The sequence below is a fragment of the Dromaius novaehollandiae genome, chromosome 3 (assembly GCF_036370855.1).
Source record: "Dromaius novaehollandiae isolate bDroNov1 chromosome 3, bDroNov1.hap1, whole genome shotgun sequence".
Classification (NCBI taxonomy): Eukaryota; Metazoa; Chordata; class Aves; order Casuariiformes; family Dromaiidae; genus Dromaius; species Dromaius novaehollandiae.
The window spans coordinates 8366851-8392062 of record NC_088100.1 but is presented as its reverse complement, the minus strand read 5'-3'; the positions used below and the strand labels follow the sequence as shown (position 1 = coordinate 8392062).

Sequence of the window (25212 nt, the reverse complement as noted above, 5' to 3'; positions counted from 1 at the left end):
GCATGTTGGACTGAGGACCTCCACCCTGCTGATGCCTCCCTAAACCGTGCTGTTCTGGACACTTACTGGCTGACAGCCCTGACAAGATGCTCACCCTGCTTCCGAGAAGTTGGCAGAGGTCCTCCAAGTGCTAGTCTTGAGGATCTTTTTTTTTTTTCTTTTTGAGTATAGCCTCAATTAAAGAGTCTTTTTGCACACTGCGAGAACCCCCACTTTACAAGATAGGGGCTTATTTCTTCCTTCTGATTAAAGGAGTCTAAACATGATATAAATATGTCGCAAAGCGAGCCCAAAGATGGCAATCAAATTTGAAACTCTCCTGATTTCATATTCCAGCACAAATTCAACAAAACATCCCTTTGAATGAAGTCTGGTAAACAAGTTTTCCTGTAGAACTTAATATTTGAAGTTCTACATGATACAGTCTTAAATGCGTCAAAACTTGGCAGTTTAAAGAGACGCCAGATCTTCACACCTGTGGCTGTGTGACAATTAACATCAACTTAGCATCCTCAACATCTTGTTCAAGAAGTGTTTCAATATTTGTGTCCTACTCTTCACTCGTGTTTACACCTTCCTTCATTAACGCTCCACAAGAATCTCACCGTTATTTGTATACTGAATTTTTTGCACCCTCAGTCTCAGAAGACTGCTATCATTTTCCCTAACGTGCAGAGATGCTGAGCACAGCAATGCTGTCATTGCCCCAGGAACCTTGAAATCAGCACACGGAGCTTTCTAAAAGGTAAAACTTGGTCGAGTGGGCTCTTTTGACCTCATATTTCATATTGCTGATCCTAGCCTAGCTGAAAAGAAATGATCAGTACAGCTATAATAGAAAGCCTATAGGCACATTCTACCATTAAAATGATGTTGTTACTAGCACAGCTTGTATTAATGCCTGAATATGCAGAAGTATTTCTTTATTACTAAAGCAACTATCTCCAAGACGTTTTTTCTGGCCAGTATAAATTGCATTAAAAAAGAAAATCCTTGACTGCAACCAACATTATCATAGCAACGAGTGCTTCTAACGTAATCCCAGTGAGACAGCGCAAAAAATCTCCAAGGAGCTCCTGCATGTCAAAGTATTAACTACGAGCATACGTATTATCAGAAGTACATCTCACGAATGCTTTGGGAAACTCACTGAACACATACCCTGAAAAGAAGAACCTGCAAATAATTTCTTTGCAAAGGTAGGAAAAAATTCAGATTTTCCCTGTCCCTAAGACAGGAACTGAAATTGTTTTTTCTGACGACTGAGTAATTCCAGACAGATATGCTCTCATCTACCAAGGCTTTTACAGCCCTGGAAGAGAATAATGTAATGGACCTTAAATACCAAAGCAAAACAACTCTGACATCATTCAGCTGTTCTACTTTAAAGTAAAAATATAAGAATGTGTGTACTTTATGAACATACATAAAAAGAAAACATTCATTACAGACAACATCAACCTATCAACATCCAATAATATTTTGAAATTTAAGATACTTAAAAGGAGTTATCACAGCACTGGGTTTCTTAATTCAGAAGGTCAAAAGAAAATACAGACTGAATTCCAATCAGAAATGAGAAAAGCAGTGGAAAAAAGCAAGAGAGTATCCAAAGTCCTTAAAAAGTTGTGATTCCTTACAAGTGGCTAAGCCTAAAAAGTAATGTTTTCTTCAGCAGGAAAAAAGGATCTAGAAAGCAGCATACCTGAGAATGAGCACAGTTCTCCCAGTCTAGCAGTGTGATTTTTGCTACTTGTCTACAATTGAATGCAAGAAGCCCCACAAAACTTAAGTTTTAACCTAAAATAATTTAAGAGAGACTGAATAGAACACATCTTTGTTTTATGAATACGGGTCAATATTCATTGGACAATGAAAAAATTTGTAAAAAAAAAAAATCCGTTCTTATGGTAGGGATGCAGTATATGCGCGTTCAAGTCTCACCCAACACATCACATATAAAGAATTCATTGATTTCTCTTTCCAACTCATATCCCAATACACAAGAGATGCCTAGTCTGAATTTCCCATTTTCCAACCTGTCTCCATCACATCTTGTGCTTTCTCTGTGTATCTCTGAGATGAGTCTGGCTCCACTTTCTCTCCCATTAGGTAACTGAAGACAGCAATAAGATCTCTCTCCTTGGTTTTCACTTCCTAGCGAACAAAGCCAGATCTCAGCCTCTTCTCGTACATCATGCGCTCAGGCCCCTGATCATCTCAACAGCCTCTGCTCTGCTCGCTTCAGTATCTGTCTCATTCTGAGGAGTCCAGAACAGGACAGGGTATTCCAGATATGGTCTGTAAGCACCAAACAGAAGGGAAGAATCACTCCTCTTGACTTGACAACTGCGCTATGATTTGTTTTCTGCGGTAGGCAAGCATTACGTAGATACATGATCATGTTTGTCCTTCCTCAATGTTAAGATAAAAATTGTAACACCTCTTAATATTTCTTACTCACTCCATCAATTTTTTTTGTGAGCTAGTTTTTCAGAGTGTACTTTAAGGTTTTCATCTTCATATAAATTATTCAAGTAGGCTCTCTGAAGCCATTATCTCATAGATAAAATGCTTTCCTTCTCTCAAATTCTTTACAAGTTGATGACTTGCTTTTGCCAGCAGAATCTTTGCTGCAATGTATGTTCTGCCCCAATTCCATGTCACTTCTTATCACACACATCCAAACAACATGATACTACTGATGTCTGGAAGCACCTTTAAAAAAATTAAGTCTTTGGTGATTCTGGGTATCAAACAGCATGATTTAGTTTGTGTGAAGTCTCATCTGACATCCTGAAACAGGCTGGCTGGCAGTAGTTGCACAAGACACATTAAAAGTTTGCCACATCGCTGATAAAATAAAATAATATTAAATTAAAATAAAAAAGTTTGTAAAAAATAAAATGTTTTACAGAACACAAACTATTCTTCAGAAATATCCATCTGAAAAAAAAAATCAAAATTTTCTGATGAGTACCTCTTGACAGTGAAAATTCTCCATAAAGTAGTATTAAAAAGTATGTGTTTAAACGCACAAATACTGTCCCAGGGTAAAAAAAGCTATGTTTATACATATATACACATACACTCACACACACACTCCTGATCAAACTCCTTTGGTGGGCGGGGGGGGGGGGGGAGAGAGAGAGAGAGAGAGAGAGAGAGAGAGAGAGAGAGAAAGAGAAAAAAAATCTCTCTGAGAAGAAGAAATCTCAAGATCATTATCTTTCAAGAGAGGTTACTTTGCAATTTCTCAGCTTCATACATGAAATATCCACCTGAATGAAGCTAACAGTGTAGCTGACTACACTGCATTTTCAGGAGTCAAAACTCAAGAAAGGCTGAACTCAGATTTACCCAGTACAGATTCTTCTTTGTGTACTGTAGAAGAGAATAACTTCATTTTCCTGTTCTTTCTGTTCATGAATAATAACATTTCTATATTAATAGCATTTTTAGAAGACAGTGATCTTAAACCATTTTTCTTTTCTAGAGAAGGCTAGTAGTTTCAGAAAAGACTCTAGTTAAACATCTACACTGGCAAGCGTTCTTGAGCTTCAACATGGGAAATTTGGACTCGAGGTCTAGAAATGTCTCAGCTTATTCCTTCCTACAATACCAGATCAGAAAGCCTGGGAGAAACCAACAACAACAAAGTAAACTTCCTTTACTTGCCGATTCCACATTTCAATAACATATTCAAAAATCCTAAGTCGTACGTGGATTCTACCAATGTAAAAAGTACATGCAGGATGACAGACACACACAAACAACCCAGTGCTACACATCACTCATCTAAAGTACCTTCAAGATTTCTCTAAAGATGACAAAACATATACTGACTTACCTTCCTATAACAGATATTATTGCAAAATTCAATGTGGTGGCACTCACTACATAGTGTTGGAAAAAGCAACTATGCTGGGGATCAAAAACATTTTCTGCTCCTATAAGCTCAGTGTAAACAGAAGGAGGAGCACATGAGGGTCTGGTTAATGACAGGATCGTGGACTTTGGTATGGTAGCTCTTCAAATGCCATTACAACACTACATCAGACTGGTAATCTCCTGAAAATAGTAAAGGACCTGCTTTGATGGGCCACCAGCATGAAATGGAAACAAGCACTGTTCCTTCGTTAAAAGGCTAAGCTGCAATTGAAAAAGGAGGAAAAACAGCATTCCTAGAAGAAAAAGTAAAGGATCTTGAAAATGCTGTTTTAAACCCTTTGCTGCTGGTTAGTATTTCTCATAGACAAGAGGTAGCTGCAAAGAAACAGGTATCATTAGTGAAAGCAATAAAAGCCCCCTTTTCACTTGTGGAAAGCTGTAAGACATTTCTCACATTCTCCAAAGATTGTGTGTGTTTTGGCTGATAGGTTTTGCTTGTTTGTTATTCTGCAATCAAAAACACGCTCCTACAAGCTACAAAGTTAATTAATTCCACAGAGATAACAAAACTAAACTGGAAGAGCGTTCCTTGCACACACAAGTCGCAAGGATTCGCAACTATGCATCACCTTTTTAACCATCAAAAAACTAGCATTAAGGCTTCATAATGACCTTAAGTAAATATTTATCCCCATGCTAAAGACAAGGAAATTTCAATACAGGCATGCAGCAGCTTGCCTGAAGCTGCACAGCATGGGTTTTTTTGTAATTCCACCACCAATTGCATTACTGTCTCATATTGGTAGACTCCAGAGGACTGTTTGGTGTGAGATTACTTAGCAGCTCTCTCATATGGCTGCATGACACACTGGGATAATCTAACAATTCCAGTCTTCCTTTGTCTGTATTTGCAAATAACTGTTTGCCGCAGAATCATTCATTTCAAATGGGATTTAATTGGGGCATTAAGGCACTGAGGATTCCACACAAATGAAATGTAGAATCATATTTCTAATTTTCCTCCCCGTTGGGTAAGTCAGAAGTTTTAACGTGTACAGAGCATTTACAATGATTCTGAAAATTCCAGATTCCTCTTTAGTCTTTTTGCTGTTTTCAGGATTTGTTTCCTCCTTATGCTGTTTCCTTCTATTGAATGTAGGAGAAAATGCTGACCACTATCAAGCATTTATTCTTATTTAGGAGTGTAAACATGTTACAAACTGCTTCTTCTGCGGCAGGAATTGTGTGTGTTCTTTGACCATCTCTCCCGACATGCTGTCTGCTCTTCCTTGATGGATGCACCTACATAGTTAAAAGGAAACACCTGTAACTAAAGCTTTGCTAAACAGAGGAAAAGGACTCCCATGTTTCCCTTTCAACTTTGGATTTTCACTAAAATAATAAGAATTGTGCCCACTGAAGCCAAGAATATGCTTTAAGATTTTGGAATGTCTCCGACTGTGCTATTCAAAAATAACTGTTATATACAAGCAGGCTGTCCAATAGCATCAGGGAGGTGCAGGGCCACATGGATTTGGCCAAGAAATGCTTGCTTAATTCAAGAACATGCTTGTAGAGTGCAACCAAAGGCGCAGCAGACTCACACATTAGAACATAATTCATAATCTCTCCATTATGTATAGGATTTCTAGATATTTTGGTGCATTAGAAACCTGTAGGTTCAACAATTCACTAAAATCAAATATTAGGACTATTTAAACTAATCATGTGCCCTATGAAACAGAAGCAGAACTCTCTATTATGCAATAGTTTCTTTGATGAGACATTATTGGAGTCCCACTTCAATACATCAAATCCATCTGTAAAATGAGAACATTAAAAGTTCTCTGCCTTGCAATGATCTCAGTGTATAAATATAATCCTCACTTTTAAACTGAGTATAATCCCTAAAACAATTCAAAGATACATGATATTCCAGTCTATGCTAACAGCCAAGATAAAAAACACTTGTCTTCTGAATTAAGGCTTCTTTTACAGTGTAACTTGAGGATTCCAAAGCACTTAAAATATCAGCTTGTAATAATGGGATAATATTTTTATACTTCATAAAAATCACAAAATCATTTGTCTCATTATGGCTATCCATTTTCAGAAGCTCTTTTTTAAAATCAAGTTACTGCCAAGCTCAACTGGAATATAAGACAATATACCAAGCAAGCAGAATATTTAAAAAACAAAACAAAACATGCAGAGTAAATAATAGCAATTTTGCTTTTAAATAGGTAAATGAAGACCTTTTAAGAAGTTTTGTTAGAACTCTACTCATGAAGAAAGATGTTATGAAACATGCATAAAAGTGACTGCTCTTACTTGCATGTTAGCATGCTACCTCTTTTGCACTAGTTTTTATAGCATTTGTGACAACTCATTCAGTAGTATTTTATGAAAGTTTTTATGAAACAAGACTTCTATTTCTCAAAAACTGTAACTACTATAACCTGCAATATTTGCAAACCAGTACTTTATTCTGAAAGCAAATTAACTATTCCTTTTTCTTGCAGAATCAGCTTGCACACAGACTTGTCTTAACCTAAACCTTACCCACATGTGGATTCAATGGGAGCACTATAAGTAGACCTCCACTCACATCTAAGTATCTTCTGCCCACTTCAGGAAAGCCAATGCCATTTCACAGTTCTGACCGAAATCACCTGTATGCGTTGGGTTGCTAACACTGATGCACATGAAACAAGTCTATCATTCTACCCACTGAAATTGCCATGTATTTGCCGAGTATTAATACTGTCTGATGGATTTTGGAGGCAGAAAAGAGGAAAAAGATTTTATTTTTCAAGTCACGCCAACAAGAGCCTTTCCACTGGGAGGTATGAAAAGTTTCAGGCAAGCAATACTATCAAGGCATAAAACGGGCAACCTTTGCCAAACTCTCCCACACCCAGCTGCAAAATCTGCCTCCATTTGTTCTTAATGTCAGCATCCTACCAGTTCTCAAACTCTGCAGCCCTCCTTCTCAACATGACGGGACCACGAAGACAGGCTAATCCTCCAGTTTAGGGCAAGTCAGAAGCTCTTCTGAGTGAATCCTGCCACCTTGTACAGAATCAAAGCATTTGACGAGGAAAAAATAAGATTTACTCATTATGGCTGAGAAGAAAACCTGTCACAGCTTAGTCTAAAGTCTTCTAATTCTGAAAAAGGATTGTTTCATTGCTGCTGCTGTTCTTCAGCATTTGCGAAGAGCCGACAACTTAATTAATAAATTACAAAAGGATAATTTGTTTAATTATTGTCTAGTAAATCTCTGTGGAACGTAGCAAAACTAATAAGATTCAGGTCAGGTTCCATCTGCAGCTGCTAGTAAATCTATTAGCCCTGGGAGAAACGCAGGCAGTAAATTATCAGAGAAGAGGATGCAAAATGAACCCTGAAATTCAGTGAAGTAATTGAAATGATTCTCCGACAATAACACACACTGACATAAAATCAGAGCAGAACTATGGCTCAAAGAATACTATATCCTTTAGAGTAACTTTTATAGTTCTTGTCATTCTCTGGCTACTAGAGTAAAAATGACATTTTCAGGTTCTCATAATAGGAGACTGGATGAGGAAGTCTGGGACCAAGAAGGCAGCTGATGGGATATATTTAAAAAGAAGCATTATGATACAGACTTGAAATGGAAGAGGAAAAAAGAAGAACAACCGAATAGAAAAAATACACAGGAAGGGTGGGAGAGAAGGACAAAGAAGAGGCATTTCCTGGTCTCCAGAATAAAATACATTAGGAGATAACAGGAAAAAAACCACAACAACAACCAAGCCAGTTCAGACCAAACACTCATCTAGCTAAGCACCCTGCTTCCAAGCAGCAAACACCTACCACAGAATTTAAGAATGAGGCAAGTAGCACGGTGATGCTTCCCCAAAATATTTTCTCAGCCTCCAATGTGGCTCCTGAATCAGAAGTGGTGGCCTGTTAATCGAAGGAAAATCCATCTATATCTAATCATCTACAGAATCCAAGTGTCTACTGTATTCATCATTCCAACTGCTTCTTTTCCAAGCTGAAAGTCCTAGTTTATTTAATCATTCCTCCAGTGAAAGCTGTTCCACATCCCTGATCATTCTTGTTACCCTCCTCTTTTTGATGCTAGGTCTAATAGAAAGAAAATCAGGTAGGGAAAGAGGAACACAAAGGTAACAAAAGAAAGAATAAACCAGTTTGCCTAAACAGGACTCATCGCAATGTTGAATTAATTACTAATAAGCAGAGCCTACCAACTTCATCCAGTATATACACAATACTACTTTACCAGTGCACTAAAAAGTTCAATTTTAAGTGTAAAAAAATTAAGCACACCATTTTTAATTTAAGAACATAAGACCTACTGTACTGGGTCATAACAAAGTCCCTCATCCTGTCTCTACAGTGGCTCATAGCGGCTACTTAGAGAACAGAGTAATAAAAGAGTTTTTCCATAGGTATTCTCCCTTAACTTTCAGAAATTGGCAATTTGGGAGTCTTCCTGAGCCAGAAGAGGCACTTTGTCAGCAGCATTTACTAGCCACAGAATAGATCTTTCCTCTCTAAGTTTTCATTCAATGTACTTGCAACTTTTGATTCCAAAGCACTATGAGACAAATAATCCCCAAACCCAAAATTCATTGGGTCCTGCCTGCCTTTTCTGCTATGAAAAACAGTGAATATTCTTCTCCTTTGAGCCTTTTCCATACTACCATAGCTTTACAGGCTTCTATCGTATCCTCAGCTCTGCTGTCTCTTCTCTGAGCAACTCTAATCCATTCAGACCCCCTTAACACAGAAGCCACTCTCTCACTTTGGCCATCTTTTTCACCATCCTCTCTTCATTTCTAATTCTAGGCTTTTTCACAGGAGAGGCACAGATCCTGGCAATAGCAGGTAATTTTCAGAATGATAAGCTTAGTGGGCATTATTTTGCCAAGCCAGGTTAAAAAGTACTGTCCACCTATTCCTTAACCCAACCTGAACACAGAACGTGAGAAGTAAGATGAGGCACACTGCCGGCATTCCCATATACATCATCCACAGTAGGAAGAAATAGTTTAAACATAACTCACACCTGTGTTTCCCCCCTCCCACAGGCTTGAAGATATCTTGTGAAATACAATGTTATGAAGCAACATCATTTGCTGCATAGCAAATTATACCTGTAACTCTTAGAAGAATGTAAAGCCAATCTTTTCCTACTGTTACACAAATATCCACATAAACTGAAAGAGGTCTTTGGCAACAGTGAACTAACACTTTCAGAAAATGTCTTTACTAAAGAAACAGAAACTGTGCTGTTGAGAGAGATCGCTGTTAAAGACAAAATAATGGTTATGAGATGGAAGGTAGAGGAAGATGTGGAACCTGTTCTTTAAAGTATACAGAGCATTATTAAGACAAACATAACTCTTGAGCAATAACTTCAATAAAGAGCACTAAGACAACATTTGATTTCAGTTAACTTACCTGTTTTTGAGACTTACACACAGAGATCTACATATCCAACTAAATCACAAACATTTAGAAATTATTAAAGTGTCTTCTCTGAAGTTAGGTGGTGAGAATCCTAGTCACGTGAACACTAATTGAGTATTCTTTAAGCTTTCCAGTGTTTTACCCCTACCATCTCTCTCAATTAAGATTTAAGGTTGCTACTCAATTATAAGAAAAACAACAGATGTCTTAAAGAACTGATCCAGTATATTGAAAAGCCTGAACCTACAAGATTTCTAATTAAAGTAACACAGCATAGTATAAGTACATTTGACAGACTATGGGCCAAGTCTAAAAACGGGTTTATTCTTGCCATGACAATTAGAGGGCTAAACCTGAACTCATTCTGCCAATATCAATTAATACTATCTGTGCACTGTTCAAAGTGGACAGGCCACGAAGATTACAGAGGAGGTGGTATTTAGTAGACGTTGAAAAGGTACCACGTGACACAACACCAATCGACCCTGGAGTGGTTTAACAGAGTAGTACACTTCCCAAACTTTTTGAGCTAATCCTTCCTTCAAGAAAGGGAAATTTTTAACAGTCAAAGCCCTCTGAAGCTGTGCCGTGTGGTAGATTTATGTTTCTGTGTCCCTTCAGCTAAGCCTTCAGGCTCTCCATCGATTTTGGGAAGTATAAGCAGATCTTTGCAACACTTTTTTTTTTTTTTAATATGCTTTGAAGAACAGTAAAATCACTACGAAGTCTCACTGACACCCAAAATGAATAAAGAAGCTTACATTATAGTATTACTGTTCTAGATTCAAAATGTCTTGGCTCTCTGCTATGTGTAATCTTACCTTATATAAACTAAGGCATAATATTAACAAAGCCAAATCATAGCAAGACAAAGTAGTTATAGGCTTAAAGCAAGTTAACAGATGGACGATAAACGCTCATCTCCACTAGGTTATTACCTGCTTTTTTTCCTACTTCTTAGGAGCATTGGGTTGGAAGGAATCTCCAAGGTCACCCTGCTCCACTCTGCTGCTACTCCAAGAAACTATCATGCACTAATTCTTTCCCAAACCGCAAGCTCCACCTTAAGGCAATCATATTTTTTGCTTGCACTATGTCACAGAATGTCACTGCTGATAGCACTGTTCTAGTTTCCAAACTAACTACACTAACGGTCAATTAATTCCTATTTAACCTTGCGCTAACATTGCATTTAAATAAAAGTTATTTTTCTTTCTTAATGTTTACCTTCCTACAGAGGTAGGTAAACAGAGTAATACAGAGTAAACTTCTATATTGCAAAGTAAATAAAATGGGGGGTGGGAAGCTGTAAGTTTTTATTTTGGTAGGTTAACAAAGCCAATCTCTTTAGTCCTCCTCAATATTTAATTTGTTTCTCCTGGGTAACACCGAAGCTTACCTCTGCACCTATTACACTTTCTGGTTTCCCTCTTCTGAGGGGATGACTCAAATTCTACCCTGTATCCCAGATAATGTCTCACCAGGGCCTTATACAACAGCATATACTATTTCTTACTTCACCCGATACATCTTAGGATGCATTTCCTTTTCCTCAAATCACATAATTATTATGTGATCATCTCATACATCCGGTTGTCTTCCTCCTTAATCACAGCCAACTGCTGAGCTCCCAACATCCAGCAAAAAATCTTGTTAGCCCATAAAGGTATGACTAATAAGCTATTTGAGGACAGCATAATAGAAATGGGATGAAATTTAATCAGACAGTGATATCCAGTTCATCCTGTATAATTCTGGCTGCACAGTGACTCCTAAGTTTGTGTCATCAGCCAATTTAACCAGCATGCACTTGCTTTTTACTAACGATGCTGGCATAAATAATAACAAATACGACTGGTCCCAAGATAACCATCTATGAAGAATTTCACTATTACAATCTCTTTGCCCTCTAGACCTCTTAGTCTAGTGTTTATCTCCCTTTTAATCATTTCTTAACCCATCTTATTATTCCTCTATTTATTACCATTTTCTCCAGGCAACTAGAAATGTTTCATGCTGTACTATTACAAATCATATGCTCTACTAAAATCCAAACATGAGATCTTCCACACTTTCTTTACAAAATCCAGTTGCTGAAGGTGCAATTGTCCTTTACTAAAACTTGGCTGCGTTTCTTTCATTTAACATTTCCCTCCACGTCTAATTATATCTTCCTTCCAAAATTTCCTCTGATGTCTTGCATGTCAATCAGATTATCCTCACAATTAAATATTAATAATACACTTGGTATTCCGCAATGACATAGCACTATTCTTGACATGTTAGGTTTAAAGAAAACAGGTTAATATGGCACATACAACCGTATTTGTAGATATGCAGATCTGTATTTTTTCAGAGTCTGATAGTGGAAGATACATGCCCCTCTGACTTGAGCATGTGAAATGTGCTCTCTCTCAACCGACATCACTGTCCTCACTGAAAACTGAGAGGAGGATTACTTTATAAATGTAAGTAAGGCCACAGAAAATCTGTACCGTTTTCTTCACCACATCTGTCTCCTTTCCTCTGCCTTCTTTCAGATGGAAGAACCACTTTTGATACTTTATTTGTAAGCTCTACTTCAGCTTAGCCTCCTTATCTACACTTGCTGACATTTAAGCCTACAGTTCCCTTATCTATGATGCACACAAGGTAAAGAGTCATGTTGCATTCATAGTTTTTAGCTGAACTGTGAGGACCAAGGCTCCTCCTAAATCAAAACATTTTGAACAACAGATCTTGAGACAGCTTTTTTTTTTTTTTTTTTTTTTTTTTTTTTTTTTTTTAAACAGCAAAGACACAGTGCAACTTAAAAATCAACGAGCGCTCTACCCTTGCCTTCAGTGGAACCATGACCTCATTCAATCCATTCGCGTCTAACCTAGTCACCAAGACATCTCGGTGCAGGGACATGAAACAAAACTCTGTCCACAGGAGCATAAAATCCCCTTTGACTCATAAAGGTTGAGAAACATGTCAAATAAGAGTTACAGGTACTACTTTTTGCACCTCAGTTTACCAGATATTATTTTCCTGCTGGATCACAAGAAATTATATCAAAGGAAAGAGGCAGTAGGAGGGAAGAGGAAGTACAAACAACAACAATAACAAAGCACAGCACCAAGAATGGTGGTACTTAAGGAAACAACATGAAGGATACTGATCAGCAAATACTGCCTTCCTTGTTCCAGCTAGACTGTCAAGATTAAATCTCTTCCCAGACCAAGATCCAGGGTCAGTGTGTGTATTAAACCTTGAAAAATTCTTGCCTAGAGGAGGAGAGCTCAGAGGACAGAAACATCTTTCAGCAGATCTCCAGCAGTAACAGAAGGCGTCCTACAGCAGTTTACTTCTTCCCACTTTGTGTTGAAAACAGAGATCACAAGGATGGGTTACAATGCATTTCCACTTAATTTAACTATTACAGGCCTTTATCCTTTTAACTGTTGCTTCCGGTTAGCATATCAATTCCTTCTTTAGGAATATGATTGTTTTGAAGGTAGTCTTGATTTATTTTAACTAAATATCACCTGTACAAGCTTTTACAGGACTTGGAAATGAATTCTGAAGAAATCTGTCCAGATGGAAAACTACATGTAAGGACAATATGCCATGAGAAACTTGGTTTTTCTCATCGTTTTTACATAGATAACAATCAATATTCGGATGCTTACAGGGTGAGATGAAATCCTCAGCAGGGAATCTTTGAACTCGTCTGCAGACTGAAGAGATGGATCTACCTAGACTGGCTATTTGATTGATCTCGACTCCCCAGAGATGCACTTAAATCTGTGATCCATCTGCTGCTGGATGTATGTTTTGTGATTGGCAGCCTTTCCATATAAGAAGAAACACATTACTCAGCCTTGCCTGATCACATAAAATGTCACCGCAATCTTTGCAAATTTAACTCCTATGCAAAATGCGAAAACTGGCAGATACGCACCGAGTTCCAGAAAAATCAACATGCATTCTTTAAAGTCCTGTTTCCCCTCTTCGAATTTCCAGCCTGCTAGTAAGGCAGCCACAAAGGTCACCTTGGATGGAAATGAAGGGTCAAATGGAACTCCTTCACAGATTTTCACTGCACCCTTTCACCACTTTAGAGAGGAAAGGTAAGTGCTTAGCAAGAGTGTAGGTCCCTACAGTATACAACGCCTCAACAAGCTGAAGTCTTCATGTGCCACATACACAGAAAAGAATACACCACTTCTCAGTGTCACATGCAGTTTGGCCTTCAGCTGTGTGCTGAGGCTCAAGGACCCTGGGAACCTGCTCTGGGGAAGGTATATTCTGAATAGCAGCCCAAAGTGCCCTCGTGAATCTGAATGTCTGAACTGGAACTCAAACACACAAATTGAGTTAAACGTCCGGCCTGCTGGGGGTCCTGGGTAGACCTCCCTTTTTCTGCTTCGATTCAGAAATAACTCAGTGGTATCTTCTACTCATACTTGTTTGAGGTGATCTGAGTATCTTGCTTTGCCATTTGGACCCTGCAGTTCTGAACTCAGTGTCACCCGGTATCATGTAATTTCTCACTTGCACACATATCTGCACCATGTTATCCAACTCAGTAAACATAACTTCAGCCTTAACCCTGAATGCCAAAAGCAATCCTGAAACGGAAACCACTTCATGCCTTATGCAACTAATGAACTAAAAGTTAAGTTTATTGTACCTTGGTAAAAATAAGAGGCTCTCTCTCCAGAAGAAAAACAACCATTTTCCTCTAGTAGAATGGAAAAGGAAAGGGTCAATGCTCTGCTGATAAAAGGTGTGGCAGGCAGCCAGTTTTCTCTTCTTTTGTACGCAGGCTGCAGCAACGCCTAATGGTTTAGTTGCCTTCTGCATAACCTCATTCTTCATCTAACGCATGAAGTCACTACCAAGGTCTAATACCATAATTAGAGGTTTCCACTGAGCAATGAATGGTAAATACAGGTGATCTAGTCTGAATGAAAACAATAGCAGTAATAAGTAGGAGGGAAGAGGAATACGGATTAAAAACAACAATTTCAACAGCAAGGGTTGCACAATATTTATCCAGAAATCATGTTAAGACTACTCTTTCTTGTTTTCCCCTTGACTTGTTTCAAATTTAATCAATTCTGATAAGAATTATGACTGCTAAAATCACGCAATCATTCAAATATTCTCTGAGGGGGGAACGATTTAACTAATTCCTGGTATTCTCTTACTCAGAGAGTTTTTCAACATAGTAAAATTCTGAGAGAGGAAACTGCTTCTTTTGGTATAGTCCTTTTGAGAGTGGTGGACAGTACCATCCACGGGATCTCTTATCAAGAAAAGGATCACTCTCCTGAACTAACACATTTTTGAGTTCAAGAAGTCAGGTATGTGCTGAGTGCTCTCAACACCCTTGCAGTCCTCCGTCAGTGGGAGTACAGAGCTGAACTACAAAGACATGAAACACTATTCACAAATCAACTACGGAGACAGCAAAGAAGATGCATCTGGATCCTCCCTGAAGAGTTCTTTAAAAAGTGGGAGCAAAGGGCATACTAAAATGTGACAATGAGAAAAATGTGGTTTTGCTATGTCCAAGAAAGTAGAAGAAGATCTGATATTTAAATTTTTTCCCTTCTGTATATGCTATATTGACTCCTTTTACTTCTGATGGTTAAAGTCTGTGAAATGAATTCTGGATGGAGCTGCAGCTGATGATGTCCACGATTACACTGATTTTTCTTTCTCCCCCGACCCAACAAAGTCTTTCACGTAAACATAAAGCAAATATCTAAGACAGAAACTGAATTCAAAATCTGAACATGCTTCTTTTGCATAAAAACCACTTCATCTTATTTACCCTAACTCAACAGTGATGGGCTTCCAAATTAATTAAATGCAGACCTCCCAGTCCTGCAGTAACCTTCTCAGATAAATGAGACACGATTTCTCCCCCCCCCCCCCCTTTTTTTTTTTTTTTTTAACTCAACTGCCAGACTTCCCTATCTGGAATACCTGAAGAGCAAAGCATTTTTCCTGTATTTGTCCTTTCATTTTGGCCAGCTCCTTAAACATGTAAGCATCATTCTTCTCAGCAGATATAGCAACCCATGCCTTTACAAATAAACTTGCTTTAAAAATAGAGAGCTGCAGCTGACCACCACATAGTCAACATATACATACACACACACACACAAAATTTTTTAAGTTTCATCTCCTATATGTCTTTGAAAGGAAATCACCAAGAAACAAATACAAAAGTTTCACAGTACCTGGGGCATAGAATCAAGAGGAAAATTCTTACGTTTTCTAAACAAGACTTTGATTATTTGTAGCCAATGCAGCAAATTGCTTAACATGTCATTTGGCTTAAAATAAATAGTATATTATGATGAGACACATTTTGTGCTGCATTACATAACAGAAAAGGTATGCAAGTTTAATCAACTGTTACTTAGCATATTCCCCACTTGGAGTCAGTCAGCATTTAAAAGAGTCACACATTCCTCAACCCTTTAAATGATCCGAGATTATTACTAGGCGCTCCAGGCAGAGCTGCACTCTAAATTACACCGCAGCAATGCTTGTACTGAATTTCTCCCTGTCTTACAGTACGAAGGAAGCTACAGGAAACAATCTGCAGCAAACTGACTGTAATACTGCTGTAGGTACTACAATCAGCTATTTTTAATATCGGTGTTTTACAAAATTTAAAGACTTTTACAAAAATTTAAAGACCCCAACCCCACCTAAACAAATCAAACTGAGCTACTCACCATTCATGGCTGTGGGAAACTGAGCCATCATGGTCCTGAATATGCCTTGCTAGCTCTTAGCCATCTGCAACATAAAAACGTTGTGCCATTAATAATGCAGCAAGGGCAAAACGCAGCTCGGCGCTCCCGCTGAGCGGGGGGGACGTCTGTCCCCTCCAGCCCGCACTTCCGAGAGCAAACAATGCTGGGCTTCAGGCTGCTGCTGAACAAGCTGGATTAACATTCGGAAGGGGGTGGGGGATTTTTTTTTATTTTTAAATAGGGTATCCAGTGCAGTCTTGAACCTAGCGGCATGTTCTTAAAGGAAAAGGGGACCAACTGTTTAGCAACTACTGCATAACGTACACAAACAGCCGACAACGTGTCAGGACATACGGTGTAGGGAGCAATCTGCGCCCAGCAAGACGACGGGCTCCACGTCCGCACGGATCTTTCTTGCTTCAGCCACTCCAGGCAGAATTTACAAAGAAAATATTCTCTGCATCATATATTCTGAAAAAATGACTAGTTTCATAAAAACGTCCACGTTTTCCATGGCTAACACCATGAAGTTACTCCTTTTCTTTTTGAGCTACTGCACAAAGAGTCAACAGCAGCACTTAAAGGGTTCTCAATATATTCTCATAACAAGAAATGTTAGAGTACTAACACTTCTTTTATTTTCTAGGGAGTCATTTCAAGACTACCTGTAGCTGTTGCTAATTCTTTAGAACTGCAAAGTAGTAGCTAACACTGAAGACATACCTGAGGGATGAGCACAAGCACTGTTTTACAAATGCGGAACTAAGACGCAAGACAGTCTCTGCTTTGGATAAAATAACTGTAGTTGAATATGGAAATCTAGACATAATTATCTGCCATTCTAAATAGAGAAACTATTGTTCAAGATGAAGCCACAAAAAATGAATTTTTTATAGCATTTTAATTCAAACAATAAAAAACTAGAATGGAAGGTGGAAGAAAACCTACTCAAAACATACTGCCAACCGTCACCAGCAGCTTTGACAGGCACTTGCTCACTGCTGTTTCTCACATTTTAGGATCCATATGACATTTCAGATCCCTCTGCTACGCCCCCCTCCAGATACCAAACCTTCTCCCCTTGCCCAAAAAACAAACAAAAAACCCCACACCTCCCAATACGACCACAGGTTGTAGTAATAAGTACAGAAATATCAGCACCCTCCACCCCTACTTCTGCATGCCTAATCACAAAAATCACGCCACTTCTTCTGGAAAGCATTCCAGCATCTTACTGGCAGGCAGGAGTACATCTCTAATACACACTTACGCAATAAAAATAAAAATGTCAGGGATCAGTCATTAACAATCCTCTTTTTGCACATCCTATAAGTAATAACTAAAATCATGCACCATAATGGGATATAAACCATTGATTTTAATCAAACCATCTGTAAACACCATAGCCACATGCACACTTTGCCCTCCCCAAATGAGGAACAGTATTTTCTCTGAAGTTAACTTGCTCTGTGTTGCTTATATAACTGGCCAGCGAGGGAAGAACATAAGATGTATATTTTATCTGAAACATTACACAGCAGTATGACAAGATACCTGACATTCCAGGTTTTTTTTTTGGTGTGTGCACACACACAAAATGGAAACTATTGGCAAGTCAGGCTGCACTGGATGACATAGAGATCAGCTGCAGAAAGAAGGAAAAAAGGAAGCGTGACCCCTATTCCAAGAGAGGAATTCTAAAACGAATTTGGATATTTTTAGGTTGCTTCCCAGGCCTTATCAGCAACCTATCATGAGACACTTTCAATCTATAAATAGCTTTCCAGGCAAATGCTTCCAATGTTATTAAGCATCTCTATAGCACACGTTTCTCTGCAAAAGCTGTTCTGTTAAAGAAGGCTAAAGGAGAATGGTGAAACTAAGCTACAGAAATAGGATGTTGAAGAACGTCCCCAGAACCAATAGACCAAAACTCAGTAGTGCTCAGCACTGACAGCAATGTCCACCTGCTCAGGTCTTATTGCAGATTTACAGTCTAACTGCTAAAGCCCACGCAATTCATTTTTCCTCCCACATAATTTTTTGCAGACCACTTCTTTAGTTTTTAAACCAGTAATTACAGAGAGCAATAAAAGCCTGAAACTGATTCACTACTAAACCCCCAAATCTTACTATATATATTTTAAAACACTTTCTATAACTTAGGGCTATAGATAAAGTCAGGCTTTGCACTCCCTGGTTTTGCTGAAGCACGCAAACAGCTCACGCACTGAGCTTCCTAAACTCTCAACTGCTGACTAGGTAAGTGGGAAAAGTAACCCATTTTATGCTTATGCACATGGGTAACGCGCCGCCCCCCCCCCCCCCCATTTTGATATCACTAGAGTCTCAACTATACCATATCTTAACATCAATTTAAATTGAACAATTCTGCAATCAAAACCCTGGTATATTAGCCAGGTGGAGGTCTTTCCAATTCACAAAATCTCTGTGTATAAGGAACATGGATGGTCCTGGTTCCTTCCCACCAGCCAGAATAATTCTAGTGTACTGTTACAGGTAACTCCATACACAGGCAACTATCATTCACTGGTCTTTAAGATAACAGAAATTACACAGGTTACTTCAAGCAGAATTAGAAACAGCACCCAGACATTTAACGTAGCATAACCAAGTTATTATCTATTTTATTATTTGTTCTCTCAAAAGCAGGAGGCCAAGATCCCAAATTCCCAAGCCTGGGCCAATGCAGCCCAGGATGTCCACACTGTGCATCGCCATGCAGATGCACCGCCTCAGGTGTGAAAGCAAGAGGGAATTGCCCCAAAGATCTTTATTACAAGTATATTACGCTGATGTTGTTTGATTAAATCATGATTTAGCCATATCCCCACACTATAGGCAAATCTTGTAGTATTTTAAAATATTAGACCTGATGGGCACCAAAAATCCTTGAATAATGACCCCCACAAATAATGCAAAATCAGAACCTTACAGAAGCAACCAAGAATCATAAACTGGATTTCTGCAGGATTTCAAACTGCGCCAGCATGTGGGACCCCATCCTATCTCCGAGGACAAACCCATTTCACTCCGACTCTGTGGTTACACCAAACGCGCCTGCTTCTCTGGTGACAAATTCAGAAGCAGAATGACAGGTAAAAAAAAGGGGAAATAAAATTATCCGTGCAACAGCTCTTTGCCCCATGAAATTTTTTAGGGGAGGAGGGAAGGAGAGAACAGCCCAGTAGACTCGCAGACTGCACACCTTTCCTCAATGGTCTGCGGAGACAACCATTTTCAAAGAATAAGGCTTGTCCCCAGGAAATATTTTGTTTTCTGAGTTTCCACAGCATGCCCTTAAGGCTTATAATCAAATTTTAACGGAGTTTTATTTTCACACATTCCAAATAAAATTCCTTTAGTTACTATCTGTAAAAGATATCTTGCACCTTTCGAGTACTGGTGTGCGCCATTTATTTACCATGAGGAATCTCAGCAAAATGTTTTAGCTTTAGGCTACATTTCTTTCTTTTAAAATGACTCTGATGACTTTTAATCATTAATCTCAGTGAAAGCTGTACCAAAGAACTTTATTATACCGTATCACAGAGAAATTCAGTGCCATATAAAAATATGTTCACTGAAGAAAAAAATCTCTCCATAAGGAAGACTATTATCAGTATCCCAAACAGATCATGTTTGGGCTAGATCATGGCCACTACAACTGGACTATTTCACAGAAAAGGTTTTTCTCTGCAAAATGTTCCAGAAAAAGTGCTCAGTGAACTAATTTATGTTTCAATCATGAAACAACAAATGATTTTAACAAAACAGTTGCGAATATCCTCCTCCAGTGAACAGTGCAGACTACATTAAGTCCTGCTGCCACTCAGGTGAAACCAGGAAAACTTGGACGTTACGTTTAAATAGCAGAACTGCAAGTTCCTGTAAACAAAGCATCTAACTAGTCCCAACGTTTCAAGCAGTAATTATTTTCACAACCTGATCTGCCAAATTGCAATTTCTGCTCCCGCTCTCAATAATCATTATAGCCGATAAAAGCTGGAAAGAGAAAGGGGGAGATCGTGAGTAGGAGGGAATTTAAGACCACGCTGGAAGCATTAAGGAGGGATTCGAGTTGGGCAGAACGCAGAAGGAAAGGAAAAAAGGTTCATTTCCATAAAGGACATATTTCTTTGTTTACCTTTTGTGAAGAACAGCCTTACCACAATCTTTGTTCATATTTATACTTAATTCACCTTGAACAGAATATTTCTAAGAGCAATCACAGCCACCTACTTTCAGCAGGAATGAAGGTCTGGTGCATCAGGGTCCGTCACACCAGCTTAACTCGAAGCAGGCAGACAAATACCGTAGGGGTAGTCTGCATGGACACGCTACTTTTCTTCTGCCTCCCCCAAGGACAGAAAGAAGATAATTGGTTCTTACTGAAAAAATGTGCAGTGTATCAGGAACAGAGATCTCCGTAATAGCTAACTAATTTATTGCTCACAGCACCTGTAAGACCAGGCAATGCAATGACTATTCATTACTATTTGCAAAGCAAACAGTGACAACGGATTAGCTCATGCAGCTCTTCTGTGCCTTTTTTTGACGGCTCTTTTGAAAACCAGGAGAATAATAAGCAGTAGTTATGAAACAGCACAGTCTATCCTTTCTCTTTCTGAAAGCCATTTTGGTAGAAAAGTTACCTGATTACAAAAAAAGGTAACTGATTTAAAAAAAAAAAAAAAAAAAAAAACAAAAAACAGAAAACACCACCACCACAATGTATTGGCAGGCCAAGAATTTATTCCCTTCATACCATGGAGTTGTACACACTGACCTCGCCTCTTCCAAATGCACCTTAAGCAGCTTTACAAAATCCCTTCAGCCTGATGACAAATGATGGATATTGGTAACAAGAATGAAGTAGACCTCCTGGTAGCTACCAGACCACTAACTCTTCCTACTCTCCTCTGTTAATGTGGGTAAGAGTACTGCAAGTCTTAGTTAATATTTTGACAATACAAGAAAGTTAAAAAAAAGTGGTAAATATTTTACTTCTTAGCCCTAGTTTAACTCCCTCCCTTGTTAGAGAACAAACTTCCAAACAGTGGTTATTAAGGCAGAATGTGAAAAATACTTTTCTGACAAATACTTTCTAAAAAAAGCGTAATTATAGTTATTTGCTATTTAACTAATTATGTATAATTTTCCATTCCCATTGATTTGTACTTTTTGGTTTAGACACTTCCAGCAATACTAGGTTCACAGAACAGCACCCTTACCATCAAGGTGAGGCCTTCCATGAATTAAGGATATGTAAAAGTCACAAGACATTTTAAAGGAAAGAAATTTTAGAAAAAGTGATCCTATGGACTACAGTGAGAGAGACTGCTAGTTAAGTCTGTTTCCCCAGAAAGTGCCAGATGTGCTATGTTTTCTTCCCTCTTCCTCATTTATGGGAGACTTCAAAGGCTCATAACTCTGTTTTTAGGTAGCTGGTGTGTTCCAACTGGGACAGTACGCTTAGGCATTAAGAACAAAAAATCTGTTCAGAAATGCTGCTAGCTTATGACTAGGAAAAAAAAAAGATTATAAATGGAAGAAATTCCCATGCTTCATTTTCTGGGTACTCCCAGCAGTTATGGAAACCACTAATAGCAATTGCTATGGGTACCAGGACGCAGGTTACCTGCTCTGCACAGGGCCATGAATATTCAGGAGTAAGGACGCTCCCACTCCTTTCCTTTCCGCTCTCCTCTCCCATAATCACATTTCTCTCCCAAGGGGATCCAAGGATCCAAACTCATGCTCTGACCTACCTCTCCTAGCCATACGAAAACCGGACGCTAGCCCCTTCCCTCTTTCTTCCAAGCAGTGACTTGCAACTTCAGGGCTTTATCACACAGTTTAGCTTAGAACTGGTATAGAGTTAATAAAGAACTGCTTCAACAACACATCTAGAAGCAGTTCAGGTACCAGCCTGGGAAACTCTGCTCAAAGGAATTGCTGCTTCATACTTGTCACAGGTAAAACATGAACCAGGTTTTCATTTTTAATCCATCCAAATCAACAATCTGGCTCAATCATAAGCCAAAATGCAAATGAATTTAACGGAAAAGCTCTACCAATACAAGAACAGCATATAAAACCGTAAGAATAGTTTGACTATAAATTTTACAGGACTTGGGTTGTGTTTGGTTACAATATACCAACTTAAAACACTCAAAACCTCTGCTCCCACCTAATTTAGTTTTCAACATTAAAAATCTCCAAACACTTAAACGATTTACTGGCTTGAAAAAGGCTTAAATCCCATTAAAATTCCCAAAGATACCCTTCTGCTCACCTTGCCTGAATCTAAAAGGTTTTCTGACCAGGCTGGAGCCCATGCAAAATACAGGAGTCACTATTTCTGTTTAAAAAACAGAACTGTGTGGTCAGTATTGCTAGGTTTACTCCCTTTTTACATAGCTGCTCAGGTACATAACAGCACTCATTCAAAATATCAAGACCCAGTTCAACTCTCTCTGTCTCTGGAGATTTAACCCACCTCTCTTCTCCTATGAGAACGCTTTCCCTCAGTTTATTGCACAGTCATCTAATGAAAGCCACACACGGTGTTTGGTGCAGTGACACGAGCTCAGGACTTCAACCTCCCATATGAAATTCTCTATCTTCAAGCTAGAGAGGTTTGTGGCCCTGTCCACTTCTGCCCCAGCTTTGGTCCTTTTTTGCAAAGAGCAGCAGGTTCGGAAGGAGGCAACGGGAGTCCCACCTCGCCAGGAAGCTCCCCGTTTAAACGTCAGGGCCTTCCCCCAGGAGACACCTATACGAACTTCCGCAGGAAGAGAAGGGAATTCAGCCCCTTTCTGCCACACCCAGGAAGAGTACATTCACTAATCTGATTCCAGATGAAGAGAAACATCACCACCTCTGCTTGTTTTTTCTACGAGGGTGGATTTTTTCCAAGATTTTTTAGAAAGGGTCCTAGCTGCGACCTTCAAGAAGGGATTCCAGGCTGTTTATCGTGACCTTCCTGTGGAGATAAGACACATGTGCTCCTCAACAGGTGGCAATTTAAAATACACTCTTGTCTTTTTCGCTTCCTACTTTCTAATTTAAATGACCCTCCACTCTATATGCTATATTTGTAGATCCTCTTCTGAGACACAAAATTTTTGCATCTAATTCTTTGCAAGCATCATACAAGAACCCTAAGATGCTATGTCGTGAGGTGCCCACACCTTGAAAACTGCAGTCCTCAGCTCCTACATTGTGATTCCCAAATTATGCTGGTGTGGGCTTAGACAAAACATAGAGCTTTGCTATTTTTTCCTACTTATTTTCCTACTATTATAATTTATTATACTTTTATTATCTTATTACTACTTCTATTACATATTTTCTGACTTCAACCATGACTGGAAGCATTCAGAACATGTTACCTAACCGCTTATCCATTTGAAATCTTTTCATATTTGTTCTCAGAGCCCTTCTTCCATTAGAAGCAAAAGTGAAATCTGTCTATTGAAAGAGCAAAAAACGTAACGGAAGAGATATGTTATCTTTCTCTTAAGCTACAACAGCTGTTATTTAACTTATCTGGGACTGAAACCTCATCAACAACAGTACGAAATATGGACTAAGATCTTCTATACTCAGCAGAGAACAATCTTACATACTTGTAAAATTACTGAAGGCAAAATATTCAGCAAGACTTGGATTTACATCTTAGGTATCTGCTTTCAAATTGGGCAAGCACACAAAACCATTGCAGGCTTGCTGAAACAAAGTTAACTTCTCCAAATTAAATGAAATATCAAGCAGAAAGGAGACAAGCCATAAAAGGCCTGTAAAGTGCAGAAGTGTAGCTTATCTTTGATAAAACAAATTTGGAGAAGCCCCATGGGAGAAAAGCAAAGACCTGCCTAATGTGGTCAAACCACAAAAGATGAACTGCAATGATGGGCAACGGAAAGGCAAAACTGCATTGCCCATAGCTAGATAAAAGCACGTGGGTGTCACCAAGGTCCAAGAGGATCACGTCCAGCATCGGAGAGGCGGGAAGTATGCTACCCGCAACGCCGGGCTGCAGGCCTTCTTACCTCCCTGGCTGATGCTTCATGCTGCTGACCTCCCTCTTGGGCAAAAGCCCTGGCATACCACAGTAAGATGCTGTTATCAAAAACAGTCCCAAAAAGCATTTGTAAAACACTGAAATACCGGTCAAAATACAAGTAAAGCTGGAAAGCCATCAGGGTGCCTCAACAAAAATAACGAAATATAACCTTACACATCAAGACACGCAAGATACCTACAATAACCTAACCTACAATATTATGATTGTATGATTATTAGTTAAAAACCAGTAATTAGTTCCCAAGATCTCCACTGTTATTTAGAGGAAGTCTGGCTGTGCTAGTTACAGAAGAACATTTCTTCTAAGTCATAGAAGAAAAAAGAGAAGGGGCATTCAGTTGAAATTTTTCTTTTAACCTTAAATATTGAGCTCTACAGCATACAGCAATAATGCTTTGACAATTAGAAACTGAATTTCATGAACTTAAGGAATTATACTACATCAATTATCACCTGGATGAAAGACATTTATACCAGTGTCGTGTCATGTCCCCAGAACCAACAGCTTATCTCCATCAGAAAGATAACTGTCCCATCTTAAGAAATCCAAAATAATATGACTGCACTAAATGTGGTGGAAACAGCAGGAGAGGGAAGGGAAATAGAGTTTTAGACTTCAATTAGTCTAAAAATCTAGTCTTTGATTCCTGACTCTTGAAAGATAAGGCTAAAAACAATGTCTCAAAAAAACAGAGCTGATTTACAATCACATTTATTAATACAGCCATAATAGGCCATTTTTTGCATTGCAACTGCAGTATTTTTAGAAACAAAGATGAATAACTCCCATTTCCTGTTCTTCCCAAGCATTACTTCATGTATGCTGTTGAACCACAAACTGCAGATCATGCTCCTGACTTACGCCACATCGCCCTGCAAGCTCCGCTTGCATCAGCAGTGAAAATTTTCACCAGAAGGGCCAATGCAGAATTCTCACCTGCTACTTCTAAAGCTAAAG

General features: G+C 38.8%; 1 protein-coding gene across 2 annotated transcripts in view; it reads right to left on the bottom strand.

The window, feature by feature from the left end:
- The window catches only part of ITSN2 (intersectin 2), a 92575-nt gene that overhangs the window by 54668 nt on the left and 12695 nt on the right, over window positions 1–25212 (bottom strand). For both annotated transcript variants that reach the window (XM_026123604.2, XM_026123603.2), the window contains one exon: window positions 16122–16185. In XM_026123604.2, the coding sequence (XP_025979389.1) occupies window positions 16122–16152 (31 nt within the window). In that variant the 5' untranslated portion in view covers window positions 16153–16185. The remainder of the gene's footprint in view (window positions 1–16121; window positions 16186–25212) is intronic.